This window comes from Physeter macrocephalus, chromosome 4, assembly GCF_002837175.3.
Source record: "Physeter macrocephalus isolate SW-GA chromosome 4, ASM283717v5, whole genome shotgun sequence".
In the NCBI taxonomy this organism is placed as follows: domain Eukaryota; kingdom Metazoa; phylum Chordata; class Mammalia; order Artiodactyla; family Physeteridae; genus Physeter; species Physeter macrocephalus.
In genome coordinates, this window is record NC_041217.1 from 30,434,372 (window position 1) to 30,457,844 (window position 23,473).

General features: G+C 36.3%; 1 protein-coding gene across 9 annotated transcripts in view; it reads left to right on the forward strand.

The window, feature by feature from the left end:
- The window catches only part of PLA2G4A (phospholipase A2 group IVA), a 164,823-nt gene extending 142,674 nt beyond the window's left edge, over positions 1-22,149 (forward strand). For 2 of the 9 annotated variants that reach the window (XM_024133765.3, XM_055084072.1), the window contains 4 exons: positions 9,582-9,777; positions 11,293-11,450; positions 19,253-19,348; positions 21,536-22,149. In XM_024133765.3, coding sequence (XP_023989533.1) covers positions 9,582-9,777; positions 11,293-11,450; positions 19,253-19,348; positions 21,536-21,667 — 582 coding nt within the window. In that variant the 3' untranslated portion in view covers positions 21,668-22,149. Of the gene's footprint in view, positions 1-9,581; positions 9,778-11,292; positions 11,451-13,879; positions 15,858-15,878; positions 16,377-17,113; positions 17,187-19,252; positions 19,349-21,535 lie in introns of those variants that run through there. The other 7 variants (XR_008617046.1, XM_028488450.2, XM_024133770.2 and 4 more) reach the window with 7 other exon arrangements.
- Positions 22,150-23,473: the final 1,324 nt, after the last annotated feature.

Consider the following 23,473-nt stretch of genomic DNA (forward strand, 5'->3'; position numbering starts at 1 on the left):
TAAACTGTTCAGGGAAGAAGGAGATGGACTATATCTGCAAGAGGATGTGGAGAATAAGAAAATTGTGTATGTGGAGGGGTGCGTCGGAGGTACTCGAGTGTGTTTAAATGTTTCGATGGTTAGGACTCATGAATGAAGAAATGTTATTAGAGAATGGAGAGATGACATACATGATAGAGTTACACCCCTGGGAAGGTTACAGCGGTAGGGAGTGGAAGGGAGATACAAAAATACAGGTGGAGAGGAGTCTGGAAATGTCTGTATTGGGACAAGAGAGAAGGGGGGAAATTATGGCTATGGATGGAGGTTAGCTGTTAGGCACTGAGAAGGGAAGACGGAAAGTACTCATTTGATAACTTCTAACTTTTAGAGTAATTAGGAGTCAACATTATCTTTTGAGGGTGAGAGAATGGAGGAAGTGTAGCCAGGGTATGAGGATAGTAAAAGTCTGCCTATATGAATAAACGAGGAAAAGTTCTGACTAGGGCCATGTAGAATGATTGCTGGGCAGCACTCAAGTGAGACCACGAATGTTATTTGTTCCTTTTGCCTCAAACTTTCTTTAGATGCAGCTCAAATGTTACCCTTCTTGACCTCCACAGGCATAGTTTTAGTACAAAGGACTTAGTAAATTCTTCTAACACATCGATTTTCATGTTCTACTGTCCTTATTTGTTTACAGCATATTGCTTCCACTGTCTGTGAACTCCTTGGGAACTAGAACACTCATTGTGTTTGTGTGTGTGTGTGTGTGTGTGTGTGTGTGTGTGTGTTTTAATCATTTGGTTCTAATTGCTTTGTTAAGTACTAGCCCAAATTATGAGTATGTAGGACAGTTTTTGTGGGTGAAGGAATGAAATGCTGTAATAGATAGGAAGTTAGTATTCCTATTTCATAGATTAAGAAATGGAAACTCACAGAAATTAAGTGAAATAGTTCATGATCTCCCAGCCAGGAAGAGTCAGTGATAACCCAGGTCCTCGGACATCTGTTTTCCTTTATATTGTACATGATTAAACTGTTCTCAAGACTAATAATGGTTATAATAACTCTTTAATATATATAAACCTCATATTTTATTTTATATTTATTTGTTTATTTTTTTTTTAATTTTTTGGCCATGCCGCAGGGCATGTGGGATCTTAGTTCCCCTACCAGTGATCGAACCCACACTCCCTGCAGTGGAAGCGCAGAGTCTTAACCACTGAATAACCAGGGGAAGTCCCCTAAACCTCATATTTTAAAAGTGCTTTCATATTTTACCTTTCTTGAGGCAGTTAGTGGTATTCAGACAAAGAAACAAGGATTGATGAGATAAGAAATCTCATCACATCAACAAATTAAATAAGATAATGGGTGAAAAGAGCATAGCTTAGGATCTGGCTAGGAAAGTGGTAGTTAAGAAGTAGTCAAGTTGGACCAAATTCTAAGGCTCCAGAATGAAAATGTAATGTTCTTCTCTTTTCACTAGCTGCCTCCTTTGTACACACTGTGTGTGTACTTTTCCCTGCTCTGTGTGCTATGTGCTGTGCACAGCAGTTAATGGTAAAACATAGTTCTTTTTTTTTTATAACTATGTAATATCTTTGTTTATTTTTAAAATTTATTTATTTATTTTATTTTTGGCTGCATTGGGTCTTCTTTGTTGCATGCGGGCTTTCTCTAGTTGCGGCGAGCGGGAGCTACTCTTCATTGCGTTGCGCGGGCTTCTCATTGCAGTGGCTTCTCTTCTTGCAGAGCATGGGCTCTAGGTGTGTGGTCATCAGTAGTTGTGGCACGAGGGCTCAGTAGTCGCGGCTCACAGGCTCTAGAGCGCAGGCTCAGTAGTTGTGTTGCATGGGCTTAGTTGCTCCGCAGCATGTGGAATCTTCCCGGACCAGGGCTCGAACCTGTTTCCCCTGCATTGTCAGGCGTATTCTTAACCACTGAGCCACCAAGGAAGCCCCAAATATGGTTCTTGATCTTGATAAAATTTTCGCTTTTGGTGGGGAGGAAGACTTTTATACACAGTCATTTGGAAGGAAATTAAGTAACTTATTGTTAAATAGTTACTTGGGTTTATATAACTAAGTGTATTATAGGAGATCCATACGAAAATAGATTGGTGTGTCCAATCTATTCCCTAGATGAACAGGGAAATAAATGAAATAGGATGAAAATGGCACAGAAATGGCAATGAGCACATCTGAGGAGTGATCTGATTAGAGTGATAGATAGTACACTCCTGTTAGGAGTTTACGGTTGGATAATAGCAAACAGAGAATCAGTGAAGCGTTTCCAGCAGACAAATGACTTCCTGAAATTGGAATTTTAGCATGATTAATCTGACAATGGAAAGTAGGATGAATTGGAGGATGGAGAAAAAAAGATTAAAATTAAGAGGGATTTACTGTAATGCAAGCATAGGACAGTGAAGTACTAAACCAGGGCAGGTGACTGTGAAAACCAAGAGCAGAATTTGATGACCCATGAGCAGCAATGGCAGGTTAGTTTCAATGGATGACACTACCATGATAGTTTAGAGGCTCATTCTGGTGGTAAGAGAAGCCGATTATTCATTTCACCAATGGGAGTGTAAAATGTCAAAGCCATCATTTTATATATGAATCACAGCTCCACTACATTAATGAATTGATATTGGAAGAAGGTTTTAGAATATTATTTTGTACCTCTAAAAAGAACCATTGTACTTTGTCTAGTTTTTAAACATACTTTGATTCACTATTTCCGATTAAGAAGAATACTTGTAAAAAATTTGGAAATTTGGAATATACATCAAGTGCTTCTGCTATTCATAGAAAACGGCTACTGATATTTTGGTTTTTACTTTTTTTCTCTCTTCACTGTGTGTGTGCATGCATGCATGTGTGTGTGTTTATCAACACTAGGGTCATATATTTTTGCTTCTTTCTACTTAAAGTTACATTGTGAGCATTTTACTATGCCATTAAATATTTTAATAAACATAATTTTAAGCACAGCATGATATCTTTATATGTGGGTATGCATAAATTTGTTTAACAATGCTCTCTTTTCACCTTTTAGGTTATTGCTATCTTGTCACCTTTTTCCTCTAATGCTCATCCTTGTGCATGAATCTTTAATCACACTTTTTATTATTTCTTTAGTTGGCTTCTTAGATATGCATTAGTTAAGATTTTTAATAAGTATTTCCAGATCACTTTCCAAAAAAGCTGCACCATTTTACATTACTATATTAGATTGTACATGCAAGCCCTTGTTTTACACAGCTCTGCTGGCATGAAAAAAATATTACAGCTGTGCATGCTCATAGATGTGCTTTAGAATTATTTTGTCAGTTCCTTACATCCTACCCCTCTTCCTCATATGTGAATATATACTTTAACTTTCCTTTAACTATTGGTTAAATTGGTTATTGGTTAATATATCCTTTGACCAATAACAATTGGTTATTGGTTAATATATACCTTAACTATCCTTTAACTATTGGTTTAGTATAGCATGAAGCCTATAATTCTGGAATGAATCAGAGACTTAATATAAAGGAAATAGCAATATATTATATGTAATACATTTTTTCCTCCAAAAATGAACTCCAGGAAATTCAAAGTGAACAAAATGAACTTTTCAGGCTCATTTGGAGTACTGAAAATGGTTTTTTAAACTTATGAGTGTTGTTATATAGAGTGTCATTATAATAATATGCATTTCAATATGGATCTAAAAGATTACTCAAATATAATTTTTAAATTAATAAAAATATACTGTTAATGCTAAAGTTATTTTAGGTATAATATTGTCAGGTTTAAAAATTGAATCTACATCCAAGTTTTTGATAGAAGGGGAGAAGCTCCAATGCAATACCTGGACATAAGCAATATGATTTTATTAAGGTGATTAAATAGTGAATAATTTTCTACTTTTGAGACTAAAATATCGATACCATTTGAAATTAAAGAGTAGAGCAAAAAATTAGAACCGTTAACTTTATTTCATAAGCATTTCATAAGTATAGTTAAATCTCAGATTTTGTCAGGGAGATAGAGAATGATGGATATCATGGCTTTTGATAAAGGCAACAAAGTTCATATTATATTTTATAACTGGCCTTGAAAGGTCATGACATCAATGTCAGTGATACTGGAGTTGTTTTTGTTTTTTTTAGATTAGTGGGCACACACCCTAATAATAGTCCAAATATAAAGAGCCTCATGACTCTAAATAGTGATATTAAATGATTTAAGAAAAACAGCTCTGTGTTTCATTTTGTCAAATTTCTTTTTGTTAACCATTCAGTAACTTAGATATATGCTATCCAAATTCATTTTACCAGTAGGATCCATCCAGGGAAAATTTTAATAGGATTTATCTTTAATTTTGGTCATAAAAATAAGCCAGGGTCTTCATATTCAAGTCTGCAAAATAAGCAGATTACATTTAAGGGGGAAATAATTTTGGATGCCTTGAGGAGAAAACAAGGAATATAGGGAAATTTAGTTTACTACTGGAGAGTTTTTTCCTTTACCTTACAAAATTTTATGGAGAATAATAGATTTGGGTTGTTATGCCATAAATTATGTTATTTTATATTATGTTGCTGTATATTGGACATAAATCTCACTGTTTTTCAGGTCTTTTTAAATGCTCAGTGACCAGAAGCCAGAACAATGGGTTCATTCTCTTAAAAATAAAAGAGAAAGAAAGGGGAATTCCCTCGCGGTCCAGTGGTTAGGATGCCGCGCTCTCACTGCCGAGGGCCCAGGTTTGATCCCTGGTCGGGAAACTAAGATCCCACAAGCCGTGTGGCACAGCCAAAAAAATAAAATAAAATAATAAATAATAAAAATAAAAGGAAAGAAGGAAGGAGAGAAGGCGGCAATGAAGGAAGGAGAAAAAGAAGAGAGAAGCAAGGAAAATTTGAAATGAGCCAGTCTTTACAAATTATAGAAGTAATATATCTAAATTAACTTTATCTCCCTATATTTTCATTCAAGGTCAAAATTTCATTTACCCACAAATAACACAGAAAAAGAATCTGTAGTTTTCCACACTAACTTGATTTATTTATTGACCTTATGGCATGATCCTTAGTTTAGAACCTCTGTATATGATGTACTTATGGTTTTTAGGTTGGATGAAACCAGCATGGCCAAACCAATCCAAGTGTTAGCTCTGTGGGCGTCAGTCCACCACGGCTGATGAAAGGAACTGCATGTTATTAAACGAAGCATTTACAGATTTACCTCTTGTGTCAGCTTCCTGGGGCTGCAGTAACAAATTACCACAAACATGTGGCTTAAAACAACAGAAGTGTATTCTCTCACAGTTCTGGAGGCCAGAAATCGAGATCCAGGTGTCCTCAGGGCCACACTTCCTCCAAAAGCTCTACAGGAGAATTCTTCCTTGCCTTTTCCAGTTTCTAGTAACTCCAGGCTTTCTTTGGCTTGTGGCTGTATAACTCCAATCTCAGCCCCTGACTTCCTATGGCCTTCTCCTCTGCATGTGTGTTCTTGTAAGAACATTTGTCTTTGGATTTATGGCTCACCCAGCTAATCCACAATAATCTCCTCTCCAGACCCTTAATTAATTTGCAAAAACCCCTTCTCCAAATGAGGTTGCATTCACAGGTCTTGGCGGTTGAGGGCATGGACTTGTCTTTTGGAGGGCCACTATTCAACCCATTACACCTGTATTGGTCATGGAGGATCAGATGCCTTGTGATGAGGAGATATACCCAACATTAATTTCTCCTTACATATTTTGGTGAATGTATAGTAACCTCTTAGTGAAAAAGAACTAAGGAGAAGTACAAAGCGCTCTGTAAATTCTATACACTGTTAGATATAGAAAATTATTTCATGTCTATTGCATTATAAAGCTCTTGGAACCTAATATAATACATTTTTTGGAAGTGGGAATGACCATAACCACAAAATAATGAATTCTAAATTGTTGTTTATATCCATTGTATCTTATACAATTGTTGCTTCAATAATTTTTTAAAATTCTGTAAATTTATTTACACAATTATACTCCATACCTCTCCCCAATCTAAAAATAGATTTTGAATAATGAGAAATATCTTAGAAAACACATAGCCTAGGTTTATACAGAAAAAAACCCCTCATTTCCTCTAGAGAAAAGCTAATTTATTATACATATGTAGATTAAATTTAATTTAAGTATATATTTATTTACATATATAAATAAATAAAATGGCATATATATGCCATTAACACTATAGTTTGAATATATTTCTATGTTATTTAGATTGTTTTTCCTATCCTTCAAGATGTTTTAGTACTTAAAAATGAGCACAAATATCTTACAAAGTATCACTTGGAAGGACACTATCAAGTTTTTATCTCCACAGAAAATCATTTTAGTTAGTACTATGTAAATTTACCATGAATTAGTCTGTGGAAATCTGAAGTGTCTGAGGTGTCAAACAGTAACCAAACTGGATGGTTAGAACACAGTTCTGGCGTATTGCTGTAATTTGTGGAGCAGAATTTTTTTTGCTCACTGCATTCTTCTAAAATACTCTTTTCAAACTCGTCTGCTCTACTTATAGTTGTGTCATTGTTTCTTAGCCATTACAAACAGAGCAACAAGACATCAGAGAGGAGATGGCTTTTCCATCCTGTAATCGCTGCCTTTATAGTCATCAGTTTTTAATCTTTTCCATGTCAGGATCATATAAGGAAAGGGAAAGTTTCCATCACTTCCTGATTCCAGTGTAAAATATTTATCTAAAAATAGCTCGGTCTTTTACCTCACACAATTCCCCTTTTCCTCTTTCTCCACACATCCACACATCACTGGTCATACCCTTGAGTCATGTTTATAAACACTAGAAAGCTCCTTCTTTTCCTTGCTCTCACGCAATTCCACAGCGTGAACTTTTAGTTTTATTTTGATGTTGAATAATCCTTAATGAATAACTGTGAACAGTGCTAGACAAGAAGTAACAGGCTGAATAATTCAACTGAACAGGAAGAAAAATGATTTAGAGATAAAAGTTTTCTCAAGTTTCAAACAAGCAATTATTCATATATATGTATGGGATTTTCACTGAAATATAATCACATTTAGCTTAACAGTTTATGAAACAAATGCTTGAATATAAATCAAATCCTTTGTTCTCCCAGATTTTTATTTCTCAGTAAATGACATTGAGAGAGTTGATCAACTTAAAATTCACGACATTCTAGAAGCATCAGGAACAGTGAAAGTTCAATGAAAAACATATTTTTTTCTGAATTTGAGGTGCTATTTTATTTATTTATTTATTTTATTTATTTTTAACATGTTTATTGGAGTATAATTGCTTTACAATGGTGTGTTAGTTTCTGCTTTATAACAAAGTTAATCAGCTGTACATATACATATATCCCCATATCTCCTCCCTCTTGAGTGTCCCTCCCACCCTCCCTATCCCACCCCTCTAGGTGGTCACAAAGCATAGGGTGCTATTTTAAAGTACTTGTTTTCTTAAATATAAATTACTGAGTTTTTAAAAATACATGATCTCATTTAATCCTCACAGCAATGTTCAGGAAGATAATAGTGCTAACTTTATTTACAAATCATTTATGTATATATGAGTTGCTGAGAAATAAGAAACAGCTGAAATGTAGATAAAATGGGATTGGGAGCCTGCTATTTCAAGGATAGTACACAACCTGGTCCATGTGCGTTTGTTGTTACTTATGATCCCTATGGTGCCATTAGGAGAGCGTCACTGCATAATTCCTCCCACAAAATAATTTCTTCCCTGTTTAGCTGTAGTGATAAGCGGTTTGTCTCAGATCACCGAGCTTGCAAGTCAAGCTGTGCTGGGCCTTTCAGGCTGCACAGCCCAGGCATGAAGCCATCCATCATGTTCCCTGCCTCTTCCATACTGCACTATCATATCTATTTTTTATATTTCCCATTGATTTATAATCCCTAAGTATCCAAGGACAGCCTCTCTCTTATGCCTAGAACATAGGTGCTCAATTATAACGTTGAATGAATTAATAAGCACTCTGAGGAAATAGTCCAGGTATACTGCAAAATCTCATGGCAAATAAATACTTTTTTCATAGCATTTGCCACAGTTTTAAACCTGAAGTGTTATTTGATTACTATCTCTCACCTACCAGGCTATGTACATCCCATAAGAACAAGAGTTTCACTCAGTGTTATGTCCCCATCTCCTAGCATGGAACTTAGATTGGCAACTAATGATTATCATTGAATGAGTCAATGTGATTACAAGAGTAGTTAAAAAAGTTAAGATGATAGTGATCATTTCTCTAAAACTTCCCCTCTTTAGGGATTTCCCCAATACCATTGCTCTCTCTCTCTCTTCCTTTTTCCTCTTTTCTTTCTTCGCTCTTTTCTTCTCTTTACTGGCATTTATTTGTTAAGTATTTGTATAGCATGAAATATGTGACAGGCATGGTTCTAAATACTGCACTCATATTAATTTATTTAATTCTAACAGCAGTCTTATGAAATATGTACTATCATTGCTATCTTTACTTTATATTTGAGGATATTGAGTGTGGAGACATTAAGGAACATGCCCAAAGTCCCAGAGCTTGCACTTTAACTCAGGCAATCTGGCCCCAGAGTTGGTGCTTTTCCCACTACCACAGTCTGCTTCTTATTTGTCCCTTTTGCCCTTCAGCTACATTTCAGTAGAAGTAAGCTCTATTCGCTGCACCTCTCTGTATTGATTTATGTTCTTTAGTTTAAATTTAATTATTTTTTGTGCTTACCCATTGTGTTAGTCAGTCTTGATGCAGAAACAAACCTGAAACCTCAGTAGTAGACAGCAAACTTGTATTTCTTGGTCACGTTACATGTCAGTGGATGCAAATCAACCCTGTGGCTGTGTGCCAGGTGTCCTCTCATTCCAGTGGGGATGTATAAGCCTTTTATCTGGAAGGAAGTTCATATGTGGAAGAAATGACAATCTGCTACGCCCATTAACTAACTCTTGGTTCCTCTGTATGGCCAATTCTTGGTCACTGCACATAACAAATGTTATGTGCAGAATAACAAATGATGCCAGAAGCTCAGCTTCTTTTCATAAACAAAAACAAGAAAAAAAAAGAAAAGAAAAGAAAAGAAAAAAAGCTAATTCAGGGCAACTCAATGTTTTTGCATTCAGAAAATTTATTAATTTTTAATCAGTTTTGTGGAGAAGATGCAGGTAAAAAATCAGTAACAGAGTGCTCCTCATTCTGCTTCAACAGATTTTTTTTGACTCTGAAGGGTTAAAAAGCATTCACTTGGCTTATAAATGCCCATACTCATAGTATATACTTATTTCTCTAGCAATTGCATCGACGTAATTTCATTCAGTTCAGTTCATTAATAATTTTTCAATGCCTTCTGTGGAACTAGCCCTATACAAAAAGTTGACAAAATAATAGTGAGTTTGTTTATGGAGTAATTTTATATTTTTTGAGATTGATAAGCTTCTTAAGAACAGGGTCATTTTTCATCCTAGCAAGGAGCATACTGCTAGCACATAGTAGACACCTAACTAATATTGAATAATGTGCAGACCAACTGAACAAATGATCTTTCCCTCTCTTCCATAGGAACTTCTACTTGCAGAAAAGTGGGCTAAAATGAATAAGCTCCCCTTTCCAAAGATCGATCCTTATGTGTTTGATCGAGAAGGACTGAAGGAATGCTATGTCTTTAAACCCAAGAATCCTGATGTTGAGAAAGATTGCCCAACTATCATCCACTTTGTTCTGGCCAACATCAACTTCAGAAAGTACAAGGCTCCAGGTACATTGGGAGTTATATTCTGTAAAGTAGAAATCTGATAAAGACTAACATTAAGCTGGTTCATGCTGACACTGCCATACCAGCTATTACAACATTGAACAATCCCCTTACATTGATAAATTGCTACTATCCTGAGACCCCGAGTACTCCGCCTCTTTCTTAGCCCAAGATCCCCTGGCTCCTCATAATTCAGAAACTGCAGGGTGAACAACTAGCTCAGTAAAAATCTCTGGGGCTTTACTCCACAACCTCAGATTGTATTTATTCTGATTGATTGGTACCCTTGTCATAGGCATTGTTAAATATTTTAAATACTACCCTTGTAAGGGAGGCTTTGTTTCAGAACAAATCATGCAAAAAATTCTGGGAATGTTAACTGACCATAACAATTAATGTTATCTAGCAGTACGATATGGCTAGTAATTTCAGCTTGCCATGTTATATTCCATAAAAAAAAAAGAGAATCAAATTTAAGGCACCAGCATTTTGTTTTGCCACATCCAGGGGAGTCTATAGACTCTTCTGTATCCTGGAAGATATTGATTAACAAAAGGAGATCTAGAGATTGACAGGCAAGATGCTAAATGCCTCAAAATCATATTATTTTAGGACCAGAAAATGTAGCTGTGAAAGGAAAGACAAAAAATAGTCATGGAGACTATAGAGAAGACAGTGATCTTCTTCTAGATAGTGGAGGAAGTCAGAGAAAAAATCAATAGAGGTGGAGATTATTATGAGTCATACTTCAACACAAAAGAAGGAAGAATTTGTTGGCATTTTCAGTTATTGAACAGTGGAATACTTAAAACCTAGAAAATTTTGAATTTTCTATCACTATTAATTCTCAAAAATAGGATGTGGAGGGGATTCCTGTGACATGAAGACAATTAATTAATGTTTGGATTTGGGTTCTACCAGAAGCAGATTCCAAGCAAAGGGTTCAAGTGCAAATGGTTTATTTGGGTGAACTAGGAAACTTTAGTAAGAGAGCAGGGAACTGATAAAGGGAAGAAAGGCAGACAACAAAAGATGTGTTAGTAAGCTGCTACCACGAGGAGAACCTGATCCTGCTGGGAAACTCTAGGAAATGAAATAGAATCTATGGTCTGGAATCATCCTTCCCACTTACACAGCAAGCGGCAAGGGAACTGGGGAATTTATATACCAACACCATAGAGTCTTTGGTTGACTGCTTCCTGGGACAGAGTATTATTTACTGGAATTTTCAGCCTGATGCTAGTGAGCAAAGCATCCTTGAACAGTAACAGGGAGGAGCAGAAAGCTCTTAGGCACAGAGATGCTGATATTGGCAATTGGAAGTTGCCCAGTCAGAACATATGAAAATGGTCAAGTCCAGGAAATATAAGCAGAGGCCTAATAGTGTATACTAAGGATTATATGACCCCTGAAGGGGCTACCAATATTGTGTTTATGGCTATTTGTATGTTTTATGCCCTGGATTTTAGAGATAATTTGTGGTTTTCAAAATAACACCATTTGAGACTCTTATATTAGGTGTTCCAAGAGAAACTAAGGAAGAGAAAGAAATAGCTGATTTTGATATTTTTGATGACCCTGAATCACCATTTTCAACCTTCAACTTTCAATACCCAAATCAAGCATTCAAAAGGCTGCATGATCTGATGTATTTCAATACCCTGAACAACATCGATGTAAGTATCTCCTACAATCATTGACAATGTCAAATACTTCCATATAACATGAACATAGCAATACCTCTTTTAATTAATTAAAAATAAAAATAAGGTTTATGAATGACACCCAAACTGTACCATTTTATTTTTCATGAATTACTCTATTAATCTCCAGAAGAACCCCATAAAATTCACAAATAAGAAAACAAATGCCTCCAAATTGGCAGAGCCCACATTTTATAATATTATTTGATTGAAGGATAGTTATCCTCAGCTTCTTTCCCAAAGTATCTAGTGTATTTCTCATATGAAAAAATAAATTTTAATTAGGAAGAAAAGTGATAAAATGGAAATATAAGAGTGAGAAAGTGAGTGTAACCAGAAGTGTAGTTAATCTGCAAAAATAGCATGACTTTTAATGGATACACTCATGCTTTTAAATGTCTTTATTTTTGTGGATCTTAGAAATGTCTCCCAAAGTAGCAGTCTCTCCATTTTTAGCCCTGAAGATATAAAGTATGCTTTGCTTCAGAAATATTAGAAACAAGTCATTCTCTTCAGTATTATTCCTATCACTAGTTTATCTGCTGCCTAAAATTCTGTCTCTGTGTAAAATTCTTTAGCTGCTAACTCACCATTTAGGACCACTATTGTGTAATTGGAATCATGTTGGCTTGCGGTTCCACATCATAGTGTCTGACAAATGGTTATCAGTCATAAAAGCCCAAGTTCATTGGCCTAATCGGATTTTGCACATTAGAAAAAAAGAATAAAAGAAAAAGAAAGAAAGAAATCAAATGGAGAGGGAAAGGTATCATGCCTGATTTGTCAGTCTTTTTGGAGACTGTATGAATGGAGTAAAAGAATGTACCGTGCGAATGAGTCTTCCGTGCATATGAGATTTAATTACATTTTGTGATCTAATAGAATACTGGCACATCTAGTTTGCTTGTTTGTTTAGTTTGGTCTGAAACTAGTAATGATCAATTGTGTGCAGTTATAACAGTTACACCATAATACGTTTATTAATCAATGTCTTTAATTTTTGTAAGCATATAAAATTTTTCCCAGTAACCTTCAGTTTCTGCAACTCTAAAGTGTTTCTTGTCAGCCTTCATTTGTGAATATGTGATAATTCAAGTAAAACACGCTTAGCAACATTTATAGCATATATCATTGTCTAAATAGATTTATTCCTTTTCTTTTTCTTTTATATTATTCAGTGAAAATCTGATATCCATATGCTACATTGTTTCTGTGGTGATGGTGAAAATTTAAAGAATATTAAGAGAAAATCTGCATTTTAATCTATGATTCATAGGGAGCAAACAGACATTCCCCAAATGGAGTTATGTTTTACGAAACCTCATGCTGTTAAAACAGAAAAGAACTAAGGGTTAATACAGGAGTAATCCTATATTTCCAGTATGAAGCCAATAAACTCAAAATTATATTTTGTACTCCTTGGGATGAAATGTATTAAACTTGATCAGTTGTCCTAAAATGGAAAAAAAATAGCTTATAGGAATATATAAATACCCTATTGGACTTGGGAAAATAAAAGGACACATACACAAAAGTATATCCGTATATAGACACACATGTATATATACATGTGTGTCTATATATATATGTAACTTACACAACTACATCTCTTTCATTGTTTTCAATTTTGGTTTATGTAAAACCTTGTAAGCTATTGTCTGTAAAGAATGATATAGTTCTATTTATATATTTTACAAACATTCTTCAAAGTAATTTGTTTGACACATAAATGAAACAGTTAAAGCCTGAACAAAACCAGACTGAATTCCAAAATAACTGTCCTGAGCTCATCAGATATAGATTTTTTACAAGCCGTTTAATTAAGCATGTTTTAATTGCTCCTGAGAAGTTTTCTGACACAGGAAGTAGAGGCAAGGTCATAGACTTTATATCATGTTTAGCTCTTAGATGGGCTATTTGTGTGACTTTGAATAAGTTACTTAAACTTTTTGAGCCTCAGTTTCCTCACCTCTGAAACAGGTGTCACAGCACCTATCATAGTGGCAGTAGTGAATCTTGAATCAGGTGATGATGAACAGTGCCCTGCAAACAGAAGCTGCTTAATAAATGGGAACCATAACTATGTGTGTCTATATCCCATACCACGATGGATACACCTCAAGACCTTTGCAAATGCCCAGAATTAAGAATATAGACAAGTCAATATAGGTCATAGCAGCCTAGGCAGTAAATACATATATTTTTTGAATGAATGAATGTAGGCTTCCTCTTAAATTATATGACCATTGAGACTTCTGTTCAAGTGATTCTTGGTTGTGTATATGTGTGTGTGTGTGTGTGTGTGTGTGTGTGTGTGTGTGTGCCTCATACCCAGGTAAGACTTCAGTTTTCATTGACATGTATCTCTCCCTTGATGACTCCCACTCCCTGCTTTTAACCAGGAAAACACATTTTATCAGAATCAAAGCTTCTTGGCAAGTGAGGATAAATAAAGAACAGCCAAAGTCTGAGGTAGGATGCTGGGTCACTAGGCTCAATCATGAGCCAAATCACTCATTCTCACACGATTTGATGAGAGTAGGTGACTTATTCACGCTGCAGCAACACAACACATGTTTACTTGCCACAGACTATTGGAGTTTTTCACCAATTGTGGACACTGTGTATATAAACTCTTCTAATGCAAAGACATCTGACCACCAATCCCATGGAGGCAGTTTTCAACTTTGTGGCCACCACCACCGTGACTTAAGGCAAATTTTCGTCTTCAATTCACATTCTGACTTAAATCTTTACTCTGAAAATGTCAACCTGTCTCTGACAGCTCTGTTGCTGTGCTTCTGTTGCTTCATTTTCCCCAGAGATTCTAGCAGCCCTGCTTTGCTGAAGCTAAATTCCAGTTCATCTTTAGAGAACTGTTTTGTTTTTGCTCACTTCATGACAGCAGGCTGGGTTTCTCATTAGTGTCGGGTTTCTGCACTTACTCAGTCCTCCCAAATTCCTTTTCACTGCACGTTGCCTAAGTGCTTTTTACAATGGCAGCATTTCCTGGTTGTTGTTTATTTTTTTGTCTTTTTTTTAATTTTAAGAAACCTAATATATAGTGACTTACAGTGGTAGACATGTGGTGTGTGGAAAATGCAGAGGCTTTCGAGTTAAACCAAATCGGGTACTCAGATTTTTGCTTGTGCCTCTTCGCTACGTGACGTTGGGCATGTTGATTAACCTTTCCAAATTTCACTTTCCTCATTTGTAAAAGGAAACAATGATACAGATTTTTATAGGATTGGGATGAGGATTAAGTAAAAGAATATAATTTAAGAGCTTGGTGCGTACGAGACACTCAGTTGAAACAGGTAATATGTTAATGATAATAATTATTATTCATGTCCATATTTATCTTCTGCTTTTAATTATAAATTTAAACCCTTTAAAAACAATGACTTGCCTTATTTACCTTGTATCCTCCAGAGGTACTGATCACAATGCCCAGCACCTAAAATAAATATGCAACAAAATTTTCATAAATCATTTTAAAAATGTCATCGAGTTACTGGCTGAAACTGTTGAAGAATTTAATGTAATAGGAGGAATGAGTAGTGAGTGTCAGGGTACAGGGCCTGTTGGTGGGAGGCAGATGCCTGACTGTGGAGAATCTCCAGGCAATGTATGCCTGCCCAGGTAGTGTGACTACATGCTCTACCCATAAACTACCACCTCGATCTAGAGGAAATACACTTTCTGAGATCTCTTTTCCAGGACCAGTTATCACAGGAAAATGTACTGTTATGCAGTCTCACTCATTCAATTTATTCATTCAGTTGGCCTATTTTAAAGGCAGTGACAGCATACCAATGCTGCATAATCATGAGCTTTTAAAATTCTTTCTCCAGTGATCCTGTAAAGTGTTAAATTTTAAGTGTTAATTAAAATGAGGAAAAGCATATATCCAGAAGTACTGGTATTTACTTCTTCATTTACTGATATTTCATCATCATGTTAAGAGTGTCTAGGTACAAGTTAAAGTTTTTATCTTTTACAAAATAATTTAGAAGCTTATTATGTATCATAGCCTTATTTTTTTATGTGATATCTCTAGGCATTTCTTTTTCTTTTTAATTGAAGTATAGCTGATTTACAATACTGTGTTAGTTTCAGGTGTGTAGCATAGTGATTCAGTTATACATATATGGATATCTATATCTATATCTCTCTCTCTATATATATATGTTCCCTTTCAGGCTTTTTTTCCCTTTTAGGTTATTACAAAATATTGAGTATAGTACCCTGTGCTATACAGCATGTCCTTGTTGGTTATAATGGCCTTCTATATCAGGCCCAAATTCATTTACCTTTAATGCTACCTATAATCTTTTTATATCTTATTTATTTATTAATTCAATACATATTTATTGAGTATCTACTGTGTTGTATCCTTAGGAACTAAGGATACAACAATGCACAAAACAAAAAGAACAAGGAAAACTTTTGAGTGCTTAATATAAACCAGATATTTCCTTTTCAAATATTCAGCATTCACAACTGGCCTATGAGGTAGGTATTTTTTATTTCTATGTGAGGAAACCGAATCATGGATTATGTAGGCTGATTGCTGGAAGTCACACTGTTATGTTGAGGAGCTGAGATGGGCCAAAGGTTTTTTCTCACTCTTTTCTCCCTTTTGAACCATCTATCTTTCAAGAAGCCTTATTTCCTAGTATACCCCAAACACAGCTTCCTTTCCAGCCAAACCACTTCCCAGATGTTTCCTGTACATGCCATGACCTTCCATCTTCAGCCTCTTTATGAGATTATCCTTTTACTGAGAATGCCCGGTCTTTCTACTCCACTTATCAAATCCTGCTTCTCCTTCAACTCAACTCAAATCTCATTGTCTCCATGAGTTGAGCTTTATCCTTTTTAATTGACCTCCACTGAGCACCTTCTAGGCAGTCATTAATTTCACAAATTTTTATCCTTCCCCTTCCATGTTCTAAGTGCTGGGATAAAAAATGACAAGACTACTTAAGGCCCCTACTTTCATGACACTTTAGTTTTTATTGGGAAGCAGGCATTAGCCAGTAAATCCACAGTAATTTACTCCAGAATATCTTCTTGCATTCTGCTATATTTATAATTTTTATTTCTCTCTCGAAATATACTGTAACTTTCTTTTAAGGCTCATTTTAAATTTTCTGTTGTGCGAATCCAATACTTACTTGTGGAGCGCTTCCAATCTCACGTGTCTAAATTTGTTTCTTTTGGGGAAAGATTACTTTTTTCACGTTTTCTTTTTTTTCTTTATGCCTTTACTGCCAAATATTTAAAGGATCTGGCAAATTGGGAGACTATTAAATGGCACAAGTGAAAGATGACACCAGTCTTATTTGGGGATAGGTGATGGGGATGAAGAGGGTTGAGATATAAGGACCCCTGCAAGGATAAAACTGATGGGAAGGATTTGGTATCTCAGTGACTTTTGGGGGGAATGAAAGAGGAAATTAGATGTAAACACTATTGACGACTATTCCTAGTATAATTTTTAAAAATAAGAAGGCTCAAATATAACATATCGCCTTTTCGAACACATCTTATTGTACCATGTGTCATGCCGAAAGGTTTGAATTTAGCAACTGATGTAATGCTGAGCTCAGCCACTTCTGTTTACATCACAGGATTATACATCAGGGGTCCCCAACCCCCCGGCCAGGACCAGTGCCTATTAGGAACCGGGCCGCACAGCAGGAGGTGAGCAGCGGGTGAGCGAGCGAAACTTCATCTGTATTTACAGCCGCTCCCCATCGCTTGCATCGCCGCCTGAGCTCCGCCTCCTCTCAGATCAGCAGCAGCATTAGATTCTCATAGGAGCGCGAACCCTACTGTGAACTACGCATGCGAGGGATCTAGGTTGCGCGCTCCTTATGAGAATCTAATGCCTGACGATCTGAGGTGGAGCTGAGGCGGTGATGCTAGTGCTGGGGAGCGGCTGCAGATACAGATCATCATCAGCAGAGAGGTTTGACTGCACAGAGACCATAATAAATCAACTGCTTGCAGACTCATATCAAAACCCCATCAGTGAGTGGCAAGTGACAATTAAGCTGCATCTTACAGAGTAGACTGGACATAAGCAACACACTTTGGGTGTCACTGTCTCCCATCACTCCCAGATGGGACCATCTAGTTGCGGGAAAACCAGCTCAGGGCTCCCACTGATTTTGCATTATGGTGTGTTGCATAATTATTTCATTATATGGTACAGTGTAGTAGTAATAGAAATAAAGCGCACAATAAATGTAATGCACTTGAATCATCCCGAAACCACCCCCCCCCCACCCTCCTGCCAGGTCTGAGGAAAAATCGTCTTCCATGAAACCGGTCCCTGGTGCCAAGAAGGTTGGGGACCACCGTTACACATCACAACAAACGGGTAATCTGAAAAACCTGGTTAGTGGTTTCACAGTGTTAATGTGCCACCTAGTGGTTCGACTTGCACATTCTAATAGCATATTTGGGTTTTTCAGTTATAAATGTGAATATCCATTTTCCTTTAAATGAAAGGCCCGTTTACTAAAAACACCTTCCAAGGGCCAACTATGATAAACCCACTAGTTCATAATATTGATATTGTTTATCTTTTTGTGCTCATGAATTCATTGTAAAGGAGTTGACAGCAGTCATGATTAGTACAGTGTCCCCTGCAGTTTGCTTTTTGGGTTTTTTTTAATATATTTTAAAGCTTTTTGGGTGTTTGGAAAGTAAAGAACTGATTTTTAGTTTTACTTGGGTACTTCTCTGCAATGAGGGTTGGTGTGTCTCATGTTGCTTTGGTGCTCCTTTCAGAAGGAGAAACCAACTGAAAACTTGCTGACATGGTCTCTAGAAAGACAGGGAGATTATTAAAAGAAGATGTAGTAGGACACATTTGATAGCAGAATTGATTTGCTGACTTTTACCATATAATAAGCCCGCTATTGGCTATACATGGTGCATTTGTTTCTAGTAAGCTTTACAGCCTCACATCTAATTTAAAGCTCACATCTAATTTAAATTTCCTCACATATGGTCAGTTTAAAAATACCAACAATAAATAGATGCTAGTTGTGGAATGTTTCCTATGTGCCAGGCATTGTGCAAAGTGCTTTATATAAATGATCTCCAGTTCCCACAAAAGCCAAGATTAGTATTATTATTTCCATTTTGAAGAACAGGAAACAGGCTCAGGGATATAAGTTAATTCCCCTTGATCTCACACAGCCAAGAAGTGACTGTGCCTGGAGGCCCTCTACCAAGGTGTCCTTCATAGGCTTGAAGCCTCCTCTTCTGTCTCCATAGAATTATGTTTCCCTTTCTCATGGGAAAGATGGGGTCAGCGAATATCTGCTTTGCTTAAAGGACTCAGTAACATTTCAGCCCGTTTTTCCCAGAAGACCATTATATATATAAAATTATATATATAATTTTATATTTACATAATGTTATATATAATATATATTTATAATATAGATACATAAGTACTTATATATTTATTTAAAATAAATATATGTATTTTATATTTTCCCCAGAAGACAATTTTATAGATATAGTTATAATAGATATATAATTGTCTTCTGGGGAAAATATATATAAACTTAAAAATCATAAGGCAAACAAAGGTGTCACATTCCTGTGATAAGTCCCTCTTTCTAGAATATGACAGTTTGTTTAAAGTTAGCATTAGAGGATAGAGGGCCCTGCCCATTGGGCCTTACATAAAGTCACAGAATATTAACTGCATGTTAGTGTCACCCAAGTCAAACATTTCTCTCCTCCAGGTACTGAACCCAGCTTGCCCAGTTAGATTGGATGTGAAATGGGAAAACCCTACTGTGCACACATCTCCAAGGCCAAGAGGGCCGCACCAGCTCTGGGTGAGAGGGGCCATGGCGTTCTAAACTTCTCAGGCTTGCCAAGTATTCCTGCTCATGGCAGAGGGCTGAAAAGCATGTGTATAATACCTTAACGTGGCCTCACAATCCCTGGGGAAGGGAATAAAGTGAATCGTGGCATATTCATGTGACTTGCCTCTGGCCCTGAAACTTCTATCTCATTAGTGGATATATGTATACGTGGAACTGATTCACTTTGCTGTACAGCAGAAACTAACACAACATTGTGAAGCAACTATACTCCAATAAAAATTAATTTAAAAAAAAAGATGAAATTGTATAGTCCTATCCTGGGAATGGAGTCTTCCTGATTTTGTCAGAGTTCAAAAACAGCAGCAGAGCCAAGGTTACTATCCAGGCCTCTCTTCCCAAAGCCCATTCCCATTGCTCTGCAATAACTGCTTCAACCAAATTCCAGATTTTCTCTTCATTCCAAAAGTTCCTAACTAGGTTAATATCATACCAAAAAAGTATATGATAATTATAATAGCAATTCTTAGAGGTTGTATTCACCATTAATTTGGGTATATGCAGAGATTATTCTGAAAAAAAAAATAGCCATCATCAATAAAATCACAAAGCGTGGTGTTTCCTAGATAGAGGACATCCATGTGTTATAACTGCATTTGTTTCACTGAGGAAGCAGGGCAATTCTCCAGCAATTTCTTTTCTCATTAGGATTAGGGAAAGTCTTGTACTTCCTTGTGGTCTCTCATTTCTGCTTATCTACTAACTATAAAGGACATAAATTCTAGATTTAGTAATTACTTATTTCTTCCCTCTTACTACCTTCCCCATAAAGGACAGAATGAAGATAAATTTACCATGTTACACTTATTTTATTCCCTATTTTATCAGCAAAAAAATCTGAAACAGGGGCTTCCCTGGTGGCACAGTGGTAAGAATCTGCCTGCCAACACAGGGGACACGGGTTCGAGCCCTGGTCCGGGAAAGGACCCGTGCTCCACATGCCATGGAGCAACTAAGCCTGTGCCCCACAACTACTGAGCCTGTGCTCTAGAGCCCGCGAGACACAACTACTGAGCCCACACGCCACAACTACTGAAGCCCATGCGCCTAGAGCCTGTGCTTCGCAACAAGAGAAGCCACCGTAATGAGAAACCCATGCACTGCAAGGAAGAGTAGCCTCCGCTTGCCGCAACTAAAGAAAGCCTGCGCACAGCAATGAAGACTCAACGCAGCCAAAAATAAATAAATAAAAATAAATTTAAAAAAAAATCTGGGACACTCCCACAATAGTTCTTTCTCTGCTGGGGGAAGGAATAGTATCTGGATACGAACTGAACAAGAGTAATGTGCACAGAGAAAGACAAACATCATATGGTATCACTTATATGTGGAATCTAAAATCGTAGTACAAGTGAACTTATTTACAAGGCAGAAATAGTCTCACAGACATAGAAAACAAACTTATGGTTACCAAAGGGGAAAGGGGGGGGTGGGATAAATTAGGAGTTTGGGATTAGCAGATACACACTACTGTATATAAAATAGATACAACAAGGACATACTGTATAGTACAGGGAACTATATTCAATATCTTCTAATAACCTATAATGGAAAAGAAACTGAAAAGGAAAGATAGATAGATAGATAGATAGATAGATAGATAGATAGATAAATGATAATAGGTAGATAACTGAAAAAAAGTATATATATATATAACTGAATCACTTTGCTGTACACCTGAAACTAACACAACATTGTAAGTCAACTATACATCAATTAAAAAAAAAATTTTAAGTGTAATGGAGATGTTGAATTTAAATATGTAAGTACGGGACTTCCCTAGTGGCACAGTGGCTAAGACTCCCTGCTCCCAATGCAGGGGTCCTAGGTTCGATCCCTAGGTCCGGGAACTAGATCCCACATAAATGCCTCAATTAGGAGTTCACGTGCCACAACTAAGGAGCCAGTGAGCTGCAACTAAGGAGCCCACGAGCTGCAAATAAGACCCGATGCAACCAAATAGATAAATAAATAAATAAATAAATAAAATAAATATATACATGCATGACTCAGAGATTTTCTATTTCAAAAAGAATACTATAATAAAAAGATTAATTATATATATATATTTTTGACCAAACAGATGTTTCAATGAGTTCAGAACAGCACTAATTATACATCTTTTGCCTCTATTCACAGGTAATGAAGAATGCCATAGTTGAAAGCGTTGAATATAGAAGACAGAATCCATCTCGTTGCTCTGTTTCCCTCAGTAGTGTTGAGGCAAGAAGATTCTTCAACAGGGAGTTTCTAAGCAAACCCACAGCATAGTTTGTTTACTGGAAAACGTAGCAATTTCTGATGCGGAGGCAGTCTGAAATTCCATGACAACTGGATTTAAAAGCACAGGACAGATATTAGCACTGGTCTCAAGAGACTAGTTAATACTCAAAGTTGCAGTTATTTAGCTGCATGAGAATAATACCCTTAAAAGTTTGTTAGATTGACAGATGATGTCAATTGCGTAAAAATATACTTAGCTACATTTTCTATCAGCATGAATTTCTTGATGCAAATGTAGGGACATATGCTGTATTTTTAGACATTCCTCACCAACTATCTTATGTGTTCCCTTTTTAAAAATGTGGTTTCTTTTTTAGAATATTTAACGGTTCAGTCTCAATATGTAATTCTTTGTATTGTGTGTGACTGTAAGTCACTGACTGGATTTATTTGTGCCATGAGACAACACTATTTTTTATTTATATATGCATAGATACATATATGAAATAAATACATCTATATACAAATGAGCAAGAGTTAACTGAGGGTTTTTTTTGTTATCTTTAATGAAATATTGCACCATTGCTATGACAGATGCTCAGATTCATGGCTTTCAAACACAAAAGTTGTTAAACCTAAACTCAAATGTGAAATGTCATTTTAAATCATGGTGATTTTTCTTAGAAAGTATGTATAATTTGTTGAGCAAATGGCATACATTTATTCAAAGTGTAGAAAAAAAAATTTAACCTCTTCTAGTTTACTTTGCTGATATTACCCTGTTTGTCCAACAGAGAGCAGTTGACCTCAGAGAAGAATCCAGAAGAGTGACAAGGGCTATATCTGCAAGGCTTGTCTTAGGGACAATCTGTATTGCATGACTGTGGTTTGTTACCATTGAACTGCTAAGGTTCAGAGTTAGTGTTCCATATATAAGGTCTTCCTCATTCTTCTTTCTTTGAGTCTACCTTTCTTTAATCTCTTTGTTCATGTCTCTTTTTTCCTCTCACATTTCATTTACATTTCTACTTGTGAAGAAAGACAAAAAATGTAACAGGAAGGGAACACTTGAAAGTTCATTCTTTCATTGGTTGATTAATGCACACAGCAAATGAATGCCCACTACAGGCCACCAGGCATGTTGTAGGGTCTGGGGATACAGCATTGGACAAAACTGACAAAATTGCCTGCCTTCAAGGACCTTACATTCTAGTGGAGGTGACCAACAATAAACAATACAAATAAGTTTCTAGAATGTTAACGATAAGTCCTAAGGAGAAAATTAAAGAGGGGAAAGAAGGAGATGGAAAATATTGGGGGTGTATAATTTTAAATGGGGCCCTGGGGAAGATCACAATGAGAAAGTTACATAAGATTAAAGATGTGAAAGAGCTGAGGGGGCAGGACCTGTGGATATTTAAGGGAAGAGCATTCCCGGCAGAGGGAATAGCAAATGCAAATGCTCTTAGGTGGAGAGCCAAGCATGTTCCAGGAAAAGGAAAGAGACCAATGCGCCCAGAGTGGAGTGGGAGGGGTAACAAATTAATTTTCACTTATTTGTTCAAGACATGGCAATACAGTTTATATTTAATTTGTCCTTCAAAATACCCCTGTGAAATAACAAGACCAAGAGAGGTTAAGAGACTTGTCCAAGGTTAGTAAAGTCTGAGCTGGTGTCCTATGCTCTTGACCTCATGGCCTTTATATCACAATTGACAGTGTTTCCTAGAAACTAACTAGATGAACACTTTAAAGACTATTGATTATAAAACTGGAATGATCTAGGGTCCTTGCTTTTTCTTTGTTCACATCCTTTCAGTTTCTTAACGCCAATAACAGAGGCTCCTTAACTAG